We start from the raw sequence: 16,477 nt of genomic DNA, 5'->3' as shown, positions 1-16,477 counted from the left end.
TAAATCGATCCTCTGGAAGAACCCGACTCCTGGCTTAGCATGAAAAACCAGTGGACAAACCCAAAACTGGCAATATAAGTACACACTGTTGGGATGCTAGATAACTCTTTACAGTGGGTCCATTTCAGAACTAAAAATCATTTTTTAAAAAAGTATTCCGATATGCAAAGGCTTCCTGGACTATTTAGATTCAATTGGATGACAAGACCAAATTCTTGAGGGCTTTTGTACTCATAGTAACCAGAACAAAATAAAAAAAAATCCTTCCAGTACCGGTAGCACCTTAGAGACCAACTAAGTTTGTTATTGGTATGAGATTTTGTGTGCATGCACACTTCTTCAGATACATGCACACGAAAGTTCATACCAATAACAAACTTAGTTGGTCTCTAAAAGTGCTACTGGAAGGAATTTTTTTTTTTAAATTTTGTTTCGACTATGGCAGACCAACACGGCTACCTACCTGTAACTCATAGTAACCAGAAGCATCATTCTTGTAAGACAAAGCCCCGCATGAGTCATTGTAGGAGTGATTGGGGCGGTGGGGGGGGGGGGAGAGAATCGCCCTCACCCTTTGTTAGAAAAGAATCTATCCTTTGTTAGAATGCTTTAAACTTAAAGGGATTGTTCAGCTTCACTTTTTCTCCCCCTCCTACTTGTGCCGCTAAAGAGTTTCCTTTATTCCGCTTCTCCATAGTTTTAAGAAAAAGTTCCAGAACTCTGTATGCCACAGTTTAAAACAAACTCCGGTGTAAAGGAAGGAAGTTCTCTTATCCTCAGTAGAGAGAAGAGGGCATCTTAGACCTGAGTCTGGGAGGCAGAGAAAAAAAAATCTGGGCTCCTGCGCGCTTCATATGGTTGCAACATGAAATCTCTCAATCTCTCCTTTCTTAAAACTTTCCTATCATTGCTTAGTCAGCTCCAAGGCTCTTCACTTCCAGCGTTTATGTGGGGCTGCAAATGCTTGAATAGCCTTCACTTTCCTCTGCGAGGCACGCTGTGTACTTTCACATTCTTTTCTTTGACTGATTGGTCCTTTCCGATCATGTGAGGGAAGCTGGAATCCTGAATTGTAGCTTTTGGCACTCCTCCTTTCTCTCTTTCTCTCTCTTTTAAAAAACGCTTGTGCTTTTCAACTTCTTGCCTCTCTTCTCTCAGTGCTCCAGTTTAGATCTGGGATTTAAGAGTTGTTTTTTTCCTTTTTAAAAAACGTGAAGGCAGAGATGTTGAGGCAGGTGCCCAGCACTTCAGGCTGCTACTGTGTGAATGCCGTGTCAACAGAAGGCCAAGAGATGTGCTTGCGTTTTGATCAGGCTGCAAGACGCTCTTCTCCGTACAGGATAAGTAGGATCCTAGCCCGCCATCAGCTCCTGACTAAAATTCAACAAGGTGAGTCACTTGGGCTGCCTTAGGCTCTTAACTATAACTCCTTGCTGAAAGAATGCCTTCCGGTCAGTTTTCTTCACCTTAAAGTCGTTTGGTCAATAGCTCTGATTGTGCTGTTTACTCAGCATTACTACTACTGACATTCAAAAAAGAAAAGAAATAAATAACCCGAATGACAGCATTTAGCTGCAGTGTAGTTATCCATTTGCAAACAGTGCAGCCATGCAGGTAGTGTGAAAAAGGACTTAGCTGCCCAGCCACTTAATCATAAACTTCCACATTCCATACATGCTCCATTCACCTTCTTAGCTGCTTGGACAAGGTTGTTCCATGTAGGATTGTGCTAGATCTCAGTCGATACAATATACCGATCGTACTATAAATCTGCAATTAAACATTATTTAAGTGCTCTTGTGCTGTAAGTACTTGCGGAGAGACGTAAGCCATGTATGACCAAATGTTTCCCATAAGGCTATGGAGTAACTGCTGGTGTCTTTAAAATTTATGTTCATTGAATTTTTAATTTATGCCCACCCCACCCCACTTCTATAATGTAGAGTGAGTAACAGAAATAGATAGGTCCTTGTCCTCAAAAGGCTCACAAGCAGATCACGTAGGATATTCATTTTGAGAAAGTTTATAGGCCTACGCAAGCAGTCTCCTTGGGCATATCCGTTTCTTCCTCCTCCCTGTGTAAAATATGAGGGCTGAGCGGATGCAGGATCACTCTCGCAATGTATAGTTTTGGTTCGTGTGTGTGTGCTTTTAATTGAAGTGATGCTTGGGACCTTTCACACATAAGAATGATACGCAGCTGCCTGTATGAATCCGTCAAAAAGTTATGTAGATCAACAGAGAGAATACTACTAAGTGCCATGGACTTCTAGCTTATATTTAGGAAACTGGGAAAAACAATGTTCCTTAAGGGAACGGTGGCTCATTTCAGTTCACTCATAGCACCTGCACTGCATTGAGGGAGCCAGCTGAATAGCAATATCAGACTTCCAGTCATGAGAATATATTGTGCCAGACTGCCAGAGTTTAATATGTGGATTTCTGCTTTCCTAGATAAGTGCTTTCACCACTTATATCTGCTGCATATTTACTTGGAAGTAAGTACTACTGAGTTCACTGGTGTTTACTCCCATATCCACGATCACAGGGCTGCTGGCTTAAATTATTATCTCTGCTTAGTTACTGTTGAGCTTTGGGTAAAGGATATGTTGATGGAAATCCTATCACATTTATAAAGGAACAATGCATATTTCAACAACAAGCATTTGATGAATGAGATTATTCCCTTGGCAATTAGGCAAACTCTGTTGTTTGCAATATGGTTTCAGGAACCGGTGATGTTTGGAGGATACTGGTCCTAGCCGTGGCTCCGATTTCAGGAAGGATATTATGTCATGCTGTATTACCTTGTGCACAATCTTGATTGAAAGAAAAAGAGCAAAAATTTTCCCTTTGCGTTGGTTTAAAACAAAAAGCACACAGTATTTAATTAAATACACATTTCCAGGTGATGATGTGTGCTGGGGGGAAAAGATTTGTAAAACTTATGGAATATATGAGGCCTATGCCCTATAATTCTTTTTAAGCATCTTCCTATAATTTTGGAAGCTGTGTTTATGAATGCCCAGAATGAAATGCTGAAAAAGCAGAGCTTTGTTCCTAACCTTCAAAAATCTATTGGGCAGTGTCCAGAGAAATAGTTCCGTTAGTGCAAATATTTCTTATTGCACATTCCTCCCCTCTCCCTGTGCTACCGCTAAATCTGTTCTGGGGTTGCTACAGTGTGGGCTTTCATATATGCCCAGCATTGTCTGCCCCTGACACCCTTGCCTAAACATTCCCTTTTGAGATTGTTAGAGGGACTCAGTTGCAATTTTCAGCCTAAAATAATCTCACGAAATCTTTTCTAGCATGCGTGCCTCAAACCTATATTTCCTCTGGGCTTCAGCTGCTCTTATCTGCTTCAATGTAAATTAGATGGTTTGATATTGGTGAAGATAGAAGAGGGTACTGTATATCTCAATGCATGATGGCTGTCAGCTTTCACTGGTGCATCTATGATGTTTTGAATACAACCCCCTCAAAATTGGCATTGTTCACATTTACGATGTTGATATTGGCATTCACCTTAACAGATACACAAGACTTGAGGTACTGCCATTTATATGTGTTGCCCAGCCCAGTAATGTACCCTGACTATTGACTGCTCCCCAGGGCTTCAGCAGAAATATTTCCCAATCTTGTTTCTTGAGAACTTGGATTGGATATAGCTGAAATTGCATTTATGGCCCTTATGCATGGCAAGTTGTAGTCCCTATAAGAGGAAAGGGACTGTCTGCACTTTAAAAAAATACCTTTAATGATGATGGTTATTGGGGCGGGGAGAACTGTAACTGTTTATTTCTATATTCAAAATTAAAAAGAGAAATTAACTTATAGAAGAGCATGAAAGGAAAGCTCCTTATCCCACCATCACCTTTCATCCACCTGTACTGCTTGAAAAGTCTTTTTGAAGGGTTAGGGGGCTGCTGGGCAGAGAAGAGGGGACATAAAAGTTTTCTTCCATTAACTTCTTTAAGGCAACATAACTTAGGATCCTAAGTGGAAATTTGAGGTGCTTCTTCTATCCCCCAGCAGTATCCTACATTGCTCAGGAAGCTATTGACAAGGCATAGGCAATCTCTGCCCTCCAGATATTTTGGGACTACAATTCCCATCATCCCTAACCACTGGTCCTGTTAGCTAAGGATGATGGGAGTTGTAGGCCAAAAACATCTGGAGGGCCGAGTTTGCCTATGCCTGCTATTGACCTTTTCCAATGGGGTGCAAGAAGCTGCAGAGTAGTGGAGGTGGCAGGAAAACCCCCCCCCCCCAATAAGCTTCCATAATTTTCATTTATGTCGGCATCCAAGGATATCTTAAGATAGTGCTGAATGTCAAGTAATGTTGAGGTTCAAGCACACGGTCGACATAAGACGCCACTTGCCTTTTGCCGAAGCTCTTTGAAGCACTATGCTGACCCTTTTAATTATTTGTGTAGTTGTGACATTTATCTAACCCGTTTCCTAAGATCAAAGCAGTTTACATAAAAAATAAAACAGGATTTCAAAATTACATAAAAACCCAAAGCAGAATGGCTTGTATCCAAAGACATAACTGTATGAGTGGAAAGACACTTTTGCCTTCGTATGTTAGCCTCACCAAATTCTTCAGATTTCCTCATTCCTCTGTGTCCCCCTTGTGCTACCCCATTTTGCAGAAGCAGCTATTGAGCAAAACATTGCGCTCAGAGGAGGAGCCAGGAAGCCTCCATTGTATGTCTGGGGTGTCACTCAGTCTCTCCAGCCAACCCACCCATCAACAGCACTTCATTTTCAAAGAAGCTCCACAGAACATTCCACAGCCTACCAAGGAAAAACTATAGCTGATGGCCAACATACTAATCTTGACTTCCAAAGTTCTTTGGGGAACAGCTTAGTTTTGTACCCTCTGGAATGTCATTGGGGAGAGAGACACAGTTTTTGGTGTCCTTCGAGAAGGTCATTCCAGAGCCGCAGGGCAATTGCATTGAAAGTAAAATTTATCCAGCAGTTCTTACAAACGTAACATAGCAATGCAAAAGGAGTATTTTATCACGAAACTCTTGACGTAAAGAGGAAGTCACAGTGTATTTGCTGTGGCTTTAATTCAGCAATGCGCTAAGCATGTTCTTTAATTCAAGGGTTCTCATATTTTGAAATAGCAAACCTCAAGTTAAGTCAACAGTTTTTCAAGCAACTCTTAATATATCTAGGTTAAAAGAAAGACATACAATTGCTGGGCTGTTCTAGGCTTTGGGAGCTAGTTAGATCAAAGAAAAAAAGTGAGGTTATGACTGAGCTATCCAAGCCTGTCATCTGCTTTCACGTTCTTACGAGAGGCACCCCATGAAAGCAAAGATCTCTGGAATGAGTTTTCTCCACTGAACCTCTGCTTGGTTCTATCTGTGTGTTTGAGAGACTGATTAATTATTTTGAGGAATTTGACATAAATGTAAGAGGCTGCCATATTGGTCCTGAAGAACAGAATACTTACAGTAGAACTACATATTACGTATATCACATAAGATTGACACCCAAATGGAATTCCTAGGTCAAATGTGTTCACCTTCCCCCACTTCAGGTAATATCTCTCACCCTTTCTCAAAACACCAACATGTTCACCGTTTACCAATCCCTTATCCTACAAGCAATTGACAATTTAGTGAAGGGGTCCAAGTTATTGCCAAGCGGAGAAATCATTATGTGGGGAATGCTGTTCAGGCAGCAGCACTGTGTAATGCAGGCATAGGCAAACTCGGCCCTCCAGATGTTTTTGGCCTACAACTCCCATCATCCCTAGCTAACAGGACCAGTGGTCGGGGATGATGGGAATTGTAGTCCCAAAACATCTAGAGGGCCGCGTTTGCCTATGCCTGGTGTAATGTATAGTTCAGCCTTTGGCTGAGACACAGCCACTAGCACTTGGGAGAATAGCTGTTTCTGGTTAATGCAAATTTACTTTAACCAGTGGTTCCCAGACATACCTCGCTTGAAAATTGCTGATGGTCTTAGCAGACTTAATGATTTTCATGTCTGTTGTAGCATTTTGTAATGTGCTGCGCTAGATGCCGTATATTTTTAGTTGTATTTCCATTGCTTCTTTTATTTCTTACGTGTTGCATTTTACGTGAGAAAAAAACAGTATCGGAAACAAGATTAGCAAATAAAAGATATTACAATATGAATATTTAATGCAATGGATGTGTCCGTTGTGTCCATCCTGTTCAACTTTTGCATGGGCCACCAGGTTCAGAGAAGGATGGAGCAACTGCTGATTCTGCCCTTCTTCACAGGCACACTGTGGATCACCTGAATAAAGCTTGCAGACCACTGGTGGTCCACAGATTAGAGTTTGGGAAGCCCTGCCTCAAACATTTATTGGGAAGCGAAAAGGGAAAATAGTTTGTGGAACCCTGATGTTGCAAAGTATTTCTGAGTTCACATCTTATTATTCATAGGATTTATTTATTTTTTATAAAGTTTTTTTGGGTGGGGGAAATAACCACAAAGTTAACAAATTCACAGATAAAATGAGGAAACATTCTTCACATGTCCTGGCCTGAAGAAAAAGAGGAAGAAGCAAATACAGATAGATTTTAATGCTTTCTGTCTGTTGGTCACACAGCCCTTCCCAGTATGGTTTGTCTTCTTGATCTGAAGGGGTCATTCACCCACCAGTGTGTAAAAATGGGGTTGACTGTGGCAGCTCAGCGAATCCCATAGCTATCAGTATCTTGTTTCGTGTGTCTCTCTCCAAAGCTAAAGATTCCAACATCATGTGCTAGCTTGGGATCTGGTCTCTGGGCACGAGGAAAAGTTGCAGCCATAGAATGAGTCCCATCTAGGAAGAGGCAGCAATGTGCCTAGACAGTTCGTGTCAGTTGCAGCGACTGCTGTAGGGCAAAGGTACAGAAGAGGTTGTCTTGGCAAATCCCATAAGGACTTTATCAAGCGATAGAGGGAATTGCCTCAGCCCTGGGAACTCCTTATCAGGTGTGGCACTGGGGTGTTCCCTCCCTGGCCCCCCTCCCACTTATTCCAATAGTACACACTTAGCTAGTTAACATACAGTTTTCATAATATGGGTAATTTGACTTTTTCAGTTAAACATTAAGCATTTAATTTAACTTAAGCATTTAATTTGACTTTAGCATTAAGCAGTGAACAGACAAAGTGAAATAAAATCCCAGGCTTAAAATTTCATAAAACTATCCTGATTTTAAATGCCGGTAACTATGTTTGCTTTGACAACTCTTCCTTTACCATGGAGAGCACCTAATATTAAAGGCAATCCTTTTTTACCATTGACGACAATAATTCATTGATTATAGCCCTCCCTTCCTCCCAAGTCATTCCGTTGTTTTATATATTGGTGGGGTTTGCACATCGTCCTGAACAAGTTTGTAATATGAGGGACCTGGAGTATTTGTTCAAACAGTGTGTGCAAGGCTGGTGGGGATTCATTAATGATTGCTCATGTTCCCTCAAAAGTAAATAAGGTGGTGGCTGTCAAGAATTCATATTGGGTGAGTCAGAAAATTATGATGACTTTTTAGAGTTTATAGAAATAGACTGTGACTCACTGTATCATTCAGATTTGTGTAGTGCTGCTGGCTCTAAGGAATGAATAGTTCAATTCACACACTGCAAATGGTAACCATCGCTGTTGGAACAATTCTTTTTATTATGCAGACAAATTATAATTAGTACCCCCTTCTTACTTTTTTGGAGTATATGCCTTCTTTACACTTTAAAGAGCTGGCACAAAATTGCTCCAAAGAAGGGCTACTGGGACCAATCTTGTGGTGTCAGTCTTTCTGCAAGTCCTAAAAATATTGTTGCTGGTTGAGAAGTAGTAGTAGTAGTAGACAACAAGTAACCTCTTTTTGATATTTCATGCAGTATTTATGGAAAAGGCTGATGCGCTGCTCTTCCTGTGTTGTCGCACATGTGTAGGGTTTGCACTTGGTGAAAAATGCCCCCGAATTTTGATTGAGCCACCATATCGTGCTTTGCTTTCTAATTTTATATGCCGTGATATTTTCCCCTGAGAGACCTGTTAGAGAATAGCTTGGCCAAGTGATTCATGTCCTGACAAATTCCAGATTGGACTGTTGCAATTGTGATATTTTTGTAAGCGGCCCCACGGGACCATTCAGTGAAGAGTGGGCTATAAGTACAGGTAATAAATGTACTCTTCAGAATAAGAAAGGCCAGTGCTTGTATGCATGAACACCATCCTCTTCTTAGTGCTATTAATGGTAGAACATCTGCTTTGCACATAGAAGGTCTCAAGTTCAATCCCCAGCATCTCCAGGTAGGGCTGGTAGATGAACCTACAGTATCTGAAATCCTGTCCAAATATTCTAACTTATAAGTTACGCCTAACACAGCAGAGGCAGCCGGAGCCATGTGGCTTTGGGTGCAGGCCTAGACGCACCACCCAATGACTATTACCAGGCTTGTTCTCTTGATGCAAGTAACATCTGAAGAGGACCTATGTCTTTCGTACTTCTTTAGCTGGCTAGTTGTTACTGCAATTCTACTTTGAAATGAAAATTCCTTCTAAGCTTCCTTTCTTGGAGATGTTATTCAACAGATTTTATGTTAGTTTCCATTCTCTTTATTGGTGCAAGTTCTCTTCTAAACAGAAGACCTTTTTGTAGCTCACTGCCTTTTTAAAAGAAAAAAACACGCCGCTGCTTAGCCATGCATTCCATTTGACATACATTCTGCTTGAGCCTCTCCTTTTAGTGTTTCCGAATCATCTCAATGCGCCTCAAGGGGTTTGATCTTCCACCCTGCAATTTTTAGTTAACTTATTAAACATCCAAATTCTACGCATATTTTATTAGAAATTAGATTCCTACTGCATTAAGGGCAGTGTGTGTTACAGCATTGCAGGATTGGACTGGAGATCTTAAATCCAGCGAGGGAGAACTTGTGGGTCTCTAGATGTTGCTGGATTACAACTCCCATCATCCCTGACCATTCGCTATATATCAACTAGGGCTGATGGGAGTTGGAGTCCAACAACAACTGGAGGGGGACCACTCATCTCTGTCCTAAACACTCCTGCTTGGAAATAGGTTCAGTTTTCAGCCTCCTGGTATACTTAGCTTGCTCTGTGGCAGCAGACAGAAAGGATTAAATCAGAAGTCACCTCTCCCTTTGTTGCTTTTGGACGCTGCTTCAGAAAGACACAAGCATTTATCACAGCTAAGACATATTTACAACAGAATACAATGAGTCAAGAGCACAGAAAGATGGCCTAATACAGGCTTTACAGTATTCCTATTGTTATTTTCCCCCCCTCTCGGATTACTTTCCACCAACATTGTTTTGAATTTACTCAAGAGAAAAGGAGCGTGACTCCAGGGATAAGCATTATCACACACTTGAAAAGAATGTGCATGACTCAGTCCAAATGTGTGCGATAACTTTTCAGTTGGGATCTGTTTACAGAATTGGGCTATTTCAGTTCTGGAGAAAGTACAGAATGACATTTTGAACTATATAGGTAGTTACAATTTGCAAGCGATTCTTTATCCACACGAAGAGCAGATTTTATTGATAACAGTGGACTGATTACAGTTTCATATTGTTAAAATTCCAATTAATTTTTAGCATTATCTAGCTAGCACAGCCAGTGGTCAGGGATGATGGGTGTTGTAGTTCAAAACATCTGGAGGGCACCAGGCTGGGGAAGGTAGCTGTGGTATGACACATAGTGCAATTTCACTGCATTTGTTTTTGTCATCTGGGTAAGTAGAACCCTTCAGTCTGGAATAGGACAGTTCGCCCTGCGCCTTTCTGTAAAACAGTGTATGAAAGCCCCATCCTAAGCTCAAAAGGAACCATGTTTATTCAGAAGCAGGCTGCTTTTTATGAAGTATTTGGGAGGAGGGAGAGGTTAAGAATTACATTTACTAGTAGCCATTCAGCAACTACTCATTTGCAACTTCAAAGACTTTTGTTTTCACTTCCTGAAAACACGTCTAGAAGGTAATTGAAGAAAATTGAAAAGTCAGAGCTTGGCAACAGGTGAGAAACAACTGTCTGGTTTTGAGCTTTTGCTTATGAAACTTGCCCTGAGGTCATGAATAGCTTTAAAAACATCTGAGGAAAAGCATTCATATTGTTACAGAGGTGACCAACATTTTCCATGGTGGTGGTGGTGGTTGTTTAGTCATTTAGTCGTGTCCGACTCTTCATGACCCCATGGACCAGAGCACGCCATGATTGTTAATATACTATATATATATGGGCTAATGGTCTGCTGCCATGATAGGCTGGGTCAAATGTCAAAGGAAGCCTAAATTTCAAAGTTAGTATGGCAGAGTGGTGAGACTGTTAGTTGTGGCTAGTGCTATTTTTCTAGAAAAAGAGGTGCCATAACTCACCATGAATACCTCCCTCATTCTTCTCTTAGAATGGAAATGGTGCCCTGGTTGTGACTATGGAAAATCTACGGAACATGCAGTGCAGTCTTAAATTAGCTAGAAGTGAGTTCCACTTGGTTTAAAGGGACATAATCCTAGATACATGTGTATAGGCTTGCAGCATCAAGTGCTATTAGACTGTGGGCATTTAATTGAAGACAGCAACCGTCGTTGGTAGCATTTGTTACAGGTGGGGGAGGCTCCACAGACTTACTGGTATGTGTGGGATTGGAATTAGGAGTTCCTTTGAACCAAGTTGGCTCATACCAAAACCTATCTTCTGATCTCCTGAAGGTTTTATTCCTCTGCAAGAGATGCTTCCGTTATTCTGCCTCATTCTTAGGGCACTTAAAGAATTCCTTTAGATTTTTTTGTGAGTGATGGCTTTTCTTTAGCATATCTTATTGTTGTGAGGTGGCCAAGGATGGAGTTAAAATTAAATATTTCTCCAGCACTCTGCTGTCTCTTTGGCTGCCTATGCATCCTAATCTGAAAATGGTATTGGTTCAAGGAAAGAATAGGTATATATAGAAAGGAGAATTGCTAGATGCAAAGATTCAAGTTTGGAGTAAGTGCTCTTTGGTGTGAGAACCCCAGCAGGGATTAAAAATCACGAAATATGCAGCAAAGTAAAGTATGGAAATATAGACTGTGCTCTTGTGAGTTCCAAAACTTCCTTCTTCTCCCAGCATAGGAAAAAGACCATATGTTTGGTAAGTTAAAATTGGTTCACTTACAAACTCTCCAAAGGTCAGGTTCATTTGCTTTTCCATATAGCATTCGGAAAAAGTTGCACAGGCAGTAAAACATGGTTTAGTTGCAAAGTGGTGAAAGTTCCTAAATTATTGGTATAGGTAGGAACTCAAGAGTGGCTTGTGAGAAACTGAGTTCATCAGGTAATCTGGGAGAGAACAGGCCTGATTACCTATTTCTTCCCAAGGTAAGGGAAGTGGATATAGCTAAGCCTAGCAGGACAGTTTATTCCATGGTATTAACCCCTTCATGCATTAATCAGATTTAGCATGTTGGTTATATGAAAAGGCTCGTGGAAGAAATCACCTCATAATGTCTTCCCTGGACTTTATTTGAAATGCAGGCATCTAGGAAGGCTACACAATACAGACCATCAAAGAAATGGTTTGTAGAATGAATGTCATTCGAGCACTTCTTAAATTTAGCATCAATCAGGGGGTAAAACCATACAAATTATCACTAGCAATGCATTCTTTCACACATTTACACCTGATATGAGGGTAGATCCTTTTTTGCCACTAAAAAGGATGATATAGGTAGCCGAGCTACTGTGGGATGAGGTAACTACTGGATATTTTGGTTATCCCTGTGTAGAACGGCACCATATTCTAAGCCAGATACCTGTTCCATCTAACTCAATATTGTCTACATCAGGGGCAACCTTTTTCTTGTTGAGGGGCACATTCCTTCAAATATAATCTGTTGCGGGCTGCACACTCAATGGACCCAGAGTCAAAAGGGCATTGGGCTGGAGCCAAAAGTGAGTGATGACCCCCTTCTCTTTCTGTTTCAGCCCATCCCATTTTCGCTCTCCTTTTATACTACAACCTTTCCTTCTATTTCCCCACTCTTTGCCGTCATCCACAAGAAGTTAGGTCAAGGGCCAATGGCCACATGGGATTCTAGAGCCATACCCCACCTCTTCCCACCAAAATAGTTTACACTGACAACAGAGCTTCAGGCAGGAGTCTTTTACCAACCCTGGCTGGAGATGTCAGGAATTGAACCAGGAATTCATGCAAGGGGGATGTTCAGCAACTGAGAAGGGCTTCTAGATTGTTGTCAAGTAAAGGCTTCATCATCCAAGTGATGAACTTGGCCCGACTTCACTCAGTAATAAAATTCCACACACCAAGTGAATGGAGAAGGGGGGGGAAGAGAATCAAGCCCCCTTTGCACGGGTACATGCTGCTCATGCAATGCACAGTGTCCCATCTGTTTAAGAAATAATGAAGTATTCATAAGAGTCCCTCTTCCAAAGCAAAGAAATTTCCTGTGACATTTTAAACCCCTTTTGTATGCGACCATTTTTAGATATTTGTGCTCCCAGTCATCTTGCGTGCATGTGGTTTTGGGTTTTTTAGCTGAATTGAGTATTATGAGCTCAGCTCACAGTCCAATAATGGCAGAGTTATTTGCTGAAAGTCTTTTTTATATCAGATTGTTTAATAGTTTGATGCTCAGGTCATCAGTGTTATCCTCTGAGAGAAGAAATGAATTATTGCAGACACTGAAGTGCTGTAGTCCTGCTTTTAAAATTGTCCTGCTTTTAAAATGAAAATTATAGCCAGTGGTATTGGTACTTATCTGTGTGTGTACGGAATGATCTTCCTTTTCTAGGGATAATAATAACAAAGCAGCATTCTACTTCCTGACATAAGCAGCTGAGTTATTTATCATAGTGATGGAATAGGAGTATCACTGAATAAAACTGGAAGCCAATTCTTCCATAAAGTACTTTGGAATTTTCAAAAACTGTCCTAATGCACATGTGCAGCCAAGATGTGGCAGTTATGTCTGTGGACTTCCATTGACCTCATTTTGTAGGTACAAATCAGAGTTCCTTGCTTTCATTTCTGAATGACTCCTGAAGATCGTGAATAGCTACTGGAGTTGTGTTTGGAGGGGCTGCAAATTGACAAAAATGTTCATGTTGCTTCTTATCCTGAGTTCCGTTCAACTGATAGCCATACTCTGTGGTCGATATACTGCCTCTCTCTCCCTATTTCACTTTAAATTTAACCCCCCTTCTAGACCTCCCATGGACTTTTCACCAGGTAGGTGGCAGTGTTAGAAACTCAGATATATAAGCTAGGCACAAAATGGCACCTTAAACCAAGGTTGCAGTTGCCAAAACAAAATGTCTAGTTGCCATTTTTGGCCAAGATAGCTCTAAAGTCATATTTTTCAAATGATGCACTGACTGTGATTGATTCTCAGTTAAACATCTGGCTAGTTCAGATGACAACCTTGAGCTAGGTCAAGAGCTTTGAGAACTTAAAGAAGAAAAGTCACAGGCACAGTCCACATATATAATGACCTGTTTCGACCTCTTTTTCTTAATGGTGACTGCTCAGGCTGCACAGAAAAAGCATTGTGGTTCCTGAACTTCATTGGTTGTGGAGATAAAATATAACTGATAGAATTCTACAGGATGTGGTATTAGTGTGTGAAAACAGTCCAGATCCAATGACCCCCAGATGATGGAGATGTCAGGCGCCATCCTGTCACCCAGGCATCTTCACTTGGTCACAAGTGGTCGAAATCCAGGTGCAAATTGCGCCTGGCACCTGGCTAACTTCGAAAACTGGTAGGTGGTACAAGGAAGTGGGGTGCATCTAAGTATTCTAATTTTCTTAAATATGTGTTAGAATGTTAGTGGCAAAATAGGCTTATTTAGTCATGATTATGAACTATTCTGAAATTAGATGAATCCATGTTATGTTCCTTGTACCTATTTATTATATTGCAGCAAAATATTCCAAACGTAAATATTGCCACTGGAACTGTAGTCCAGTGAAACCTGTCATTCACAGCTGCCTTCCAAAGCACAGGTTTATTTTTATTTTTAAAAGACCTCTATTGAATAAGCGAGTACAAACCTTTTAAAATAAGTCAACAAACACTGCTATGCTGAAAAGGTTATTTCTGAGTGCCTACTAAGCAGCTGGAAATTTTTAACAAGTTTGAATTATCTTCGGAAAACAAAGTCATTTGCCACTATATACGTACTGGTTAATATTAAACAGCTGTTGTGTGCTGACATCAACTTTCAGTTCATATGTAGCTCAGCTGTTTTAAACATTCCCTGGAAAATGTAAAATAAGTTATAATGATATTAGTTCCCTGTTAGATGCTTAAGTGGTGATGTAATGTGTGCTAAACTAAACGCCCCCCCCCCCCTTTCTGCACTTGTGGTACGTGCAAAAACTGAAAAAGCACCTGTAATAAACTCACAAAAAGTTGTGAGTAATGTTCCCAAAAGGCTAGTTAACAAGTTGCCTAGTGTTTTTGGAGAATTTCCCTAAAGACTTCAATAGCTGGTCTTCAAAATAGCAAATCCTCCTTCGCCATTTTACCACTTTTCTATACTGACAGTTTTCAGACTACCGGTATATTGTGGATGATTCTAGGGTTAGTAGGATTTTCTCATTAGGGTCAGTAATGAAAGACTAAGTTTTCCAAACCTGTGCACTGTGAACGATCTTTTCTGCAGTGGATTCTCATGGTCAAATGTTGAGCACTATCTTAGTTCACACGATGCAGTGAGGAGGGTCAAGATAATCTTGTTGGGGTGGGACGAAAAAAGGCAACAAAATGATAATGGCATCAAGTGAGAGCTCTTGGTTATTCAAGGACTTTAAAGAGCCAATGTGGTATAGTGGTTAGAGCATTGGACTGGAACCTGGGAGGACACCGTTCAAACCCCCTCTCAGCCTTGAAGCTCACTGGGTGACCTTGGGCCCATCTATCACACACACTCTCTTAGCCTAACCTACCTCAAATGGTGGTTGTGAGGATAAATGGGGAAGGAGAACTATGTAGACCACCTTCAATACCTTGGGCAAAAGGTGGGATTTACCAAATGTAATAAATAATCTCACTTTTAACTCACTTGTAAACAAATGAAGGACTGAAATAAGTAAGTTGCATCTTGGGATACGACTCCTGGTCTGGCATCTTCTAACCAACAACTGAGTTCTTAAGCTTTGCTTTTTAGCTTCATAACACTATCAGCAGTTTTTCTGCTGCAGCAGTACGGATGTCATAAATGTCAACAATCGATGCTCCTGTGGCCAACTTTGCATAAAAAACCCCTTGGTGTATAGATCGGTGAATGATTCTGCTTTGTAAAGGGAAGGGCTTTACCAGAGAAGGGTGTGTCATGCAGATAGCTCATTGGGGACACAGGAAGCAGCTTTGATGGGAACTCTTGATTTTTCCTGTCCTGGCACTATGCTACTTATTCCTCGTACTGTCAGGGGTGTACATACAGAAATTGAGAGGGACAGGCCATAAGTTACCGTGTATTCAGAGGGGAGGAACTAGTGCCCCTGCCAGATGTTGTTGGACTACAGTTATCATCATCCTTGATCATGGGTGTTGAAGCCCCTAACATCTGGAAGGTCATAAGTCCCCATCCCTGGTATGAACTATTCTTGTTTTGCACCCTGATGTTTCATTTGCCCCAAGCTTAACCAGCTCCTCTGGATAGCAGGTCTGGCCTGTGAGAACCAAATTTTCTCTTTCTTTCAGTATTACCGAGTCCATGGGAAACATTTCTTCTCCACAAGGCCTTTTATGTTTACAACACTGGCCTATGTGTAATGTTGTAACTGAAAGGTGTTATGTGTATATGAATTTTTTTGATTGTGAATATTTTTATGGATCACTTTTATGATCTGCCCTGATATTTTATAATGAAGGGCAGGAAATAAATTTTATAATAAGAATAAAGTTCATTAGTTCAGCACCATCTATCACCACAAAAAAGAAACCCAACAGTAGCAAAATAAACAAGGGATTTTATGGAAATAGGTATAGGTTTGGGGCAGAAAAAAGCAAAAGGAGTTGCGTTAAAAACAAACATATAATGCATTTTTTTTTAGTTCAAACACAACCTTGACCTGTATACCGTAGCTTTATATCTCCAAATATATACAGTGGAACCTTGGTTTTCGAGCTTCTTGGAAGCCGAACGATTCGGAACCTGAATGCCACAAACCTGGAAGTGAATGCTTCCGATTTCGAATGTGCCTTGGAAGTCGAACGGCTTCCGAGGTGCATTTCTCTATTTTCTCAATGGAATTTGCTGACCACCCATTGCGCCTCGGTTGTCGAATGTTTCAGAAGTCGAATGGTCTTCTGGAACAGATTACGTGTGTTTTTCTTTGAGTTGTTCTCTCCAGTAGGATAAACTGGGAAATCTGGTGGTGTGAGGCATATGGTTAATTTCTGAATTTTATCAGTTGCATCTGATCCAGGGGGAATCCTTACTCAGCCCCAAGACAGACATTAAAT

The 16,477-nt window shown here is 40.9% G+C and overlaps 1 protein-coding gene across 2 annotated transcripts in view; it reads left to right on the top strand.

Annotated features, from left to right (window-relative positions):
* Window positions 1-16,477, top strand: part of STARD13 (StAR related lipid transfer domain containing 13) — a 130,149-nt gene that overhangs the window by 26,292 nt on the left and 87,380 nt on the right. Inside the window, exon 1 of one of the 2 annotated variants that reach the window (XM_033146487.1) lies at window positions 978-1,389. The exons of the other annotated variant lie outside the window; for it this stretch is intronic. Coding sequence (XP_033002378.1) covers window positions 1,224-1,389 — 166 coding nt within the window. The 5' untranslated portion in view covers window positions 978-1,223. Of the gene's footprint in view, window positions 1-977; window positions 1,390-16,477 lie in introns of those variants that run through there. 2 annotated transcript variants of the gene reach the window in all.

This window comes from Lacerta agilis, chromosome 4 (assembly GCF_009819535.1).
Source record: "Lacerta agilis isolate rLacAgi1 chromosome 4, rLacAgi1.pri, whole genome shotgun sequence".
Lineage (NCBI taxonomy): Eukaryota > Metazoa > Chordata > Lepidosauria > Squamata > Lacertidae > Lacerta > Lacerta agilis.
This window is presented reverse-complemented; position numbering and strand designations above follow the sequence as displayed.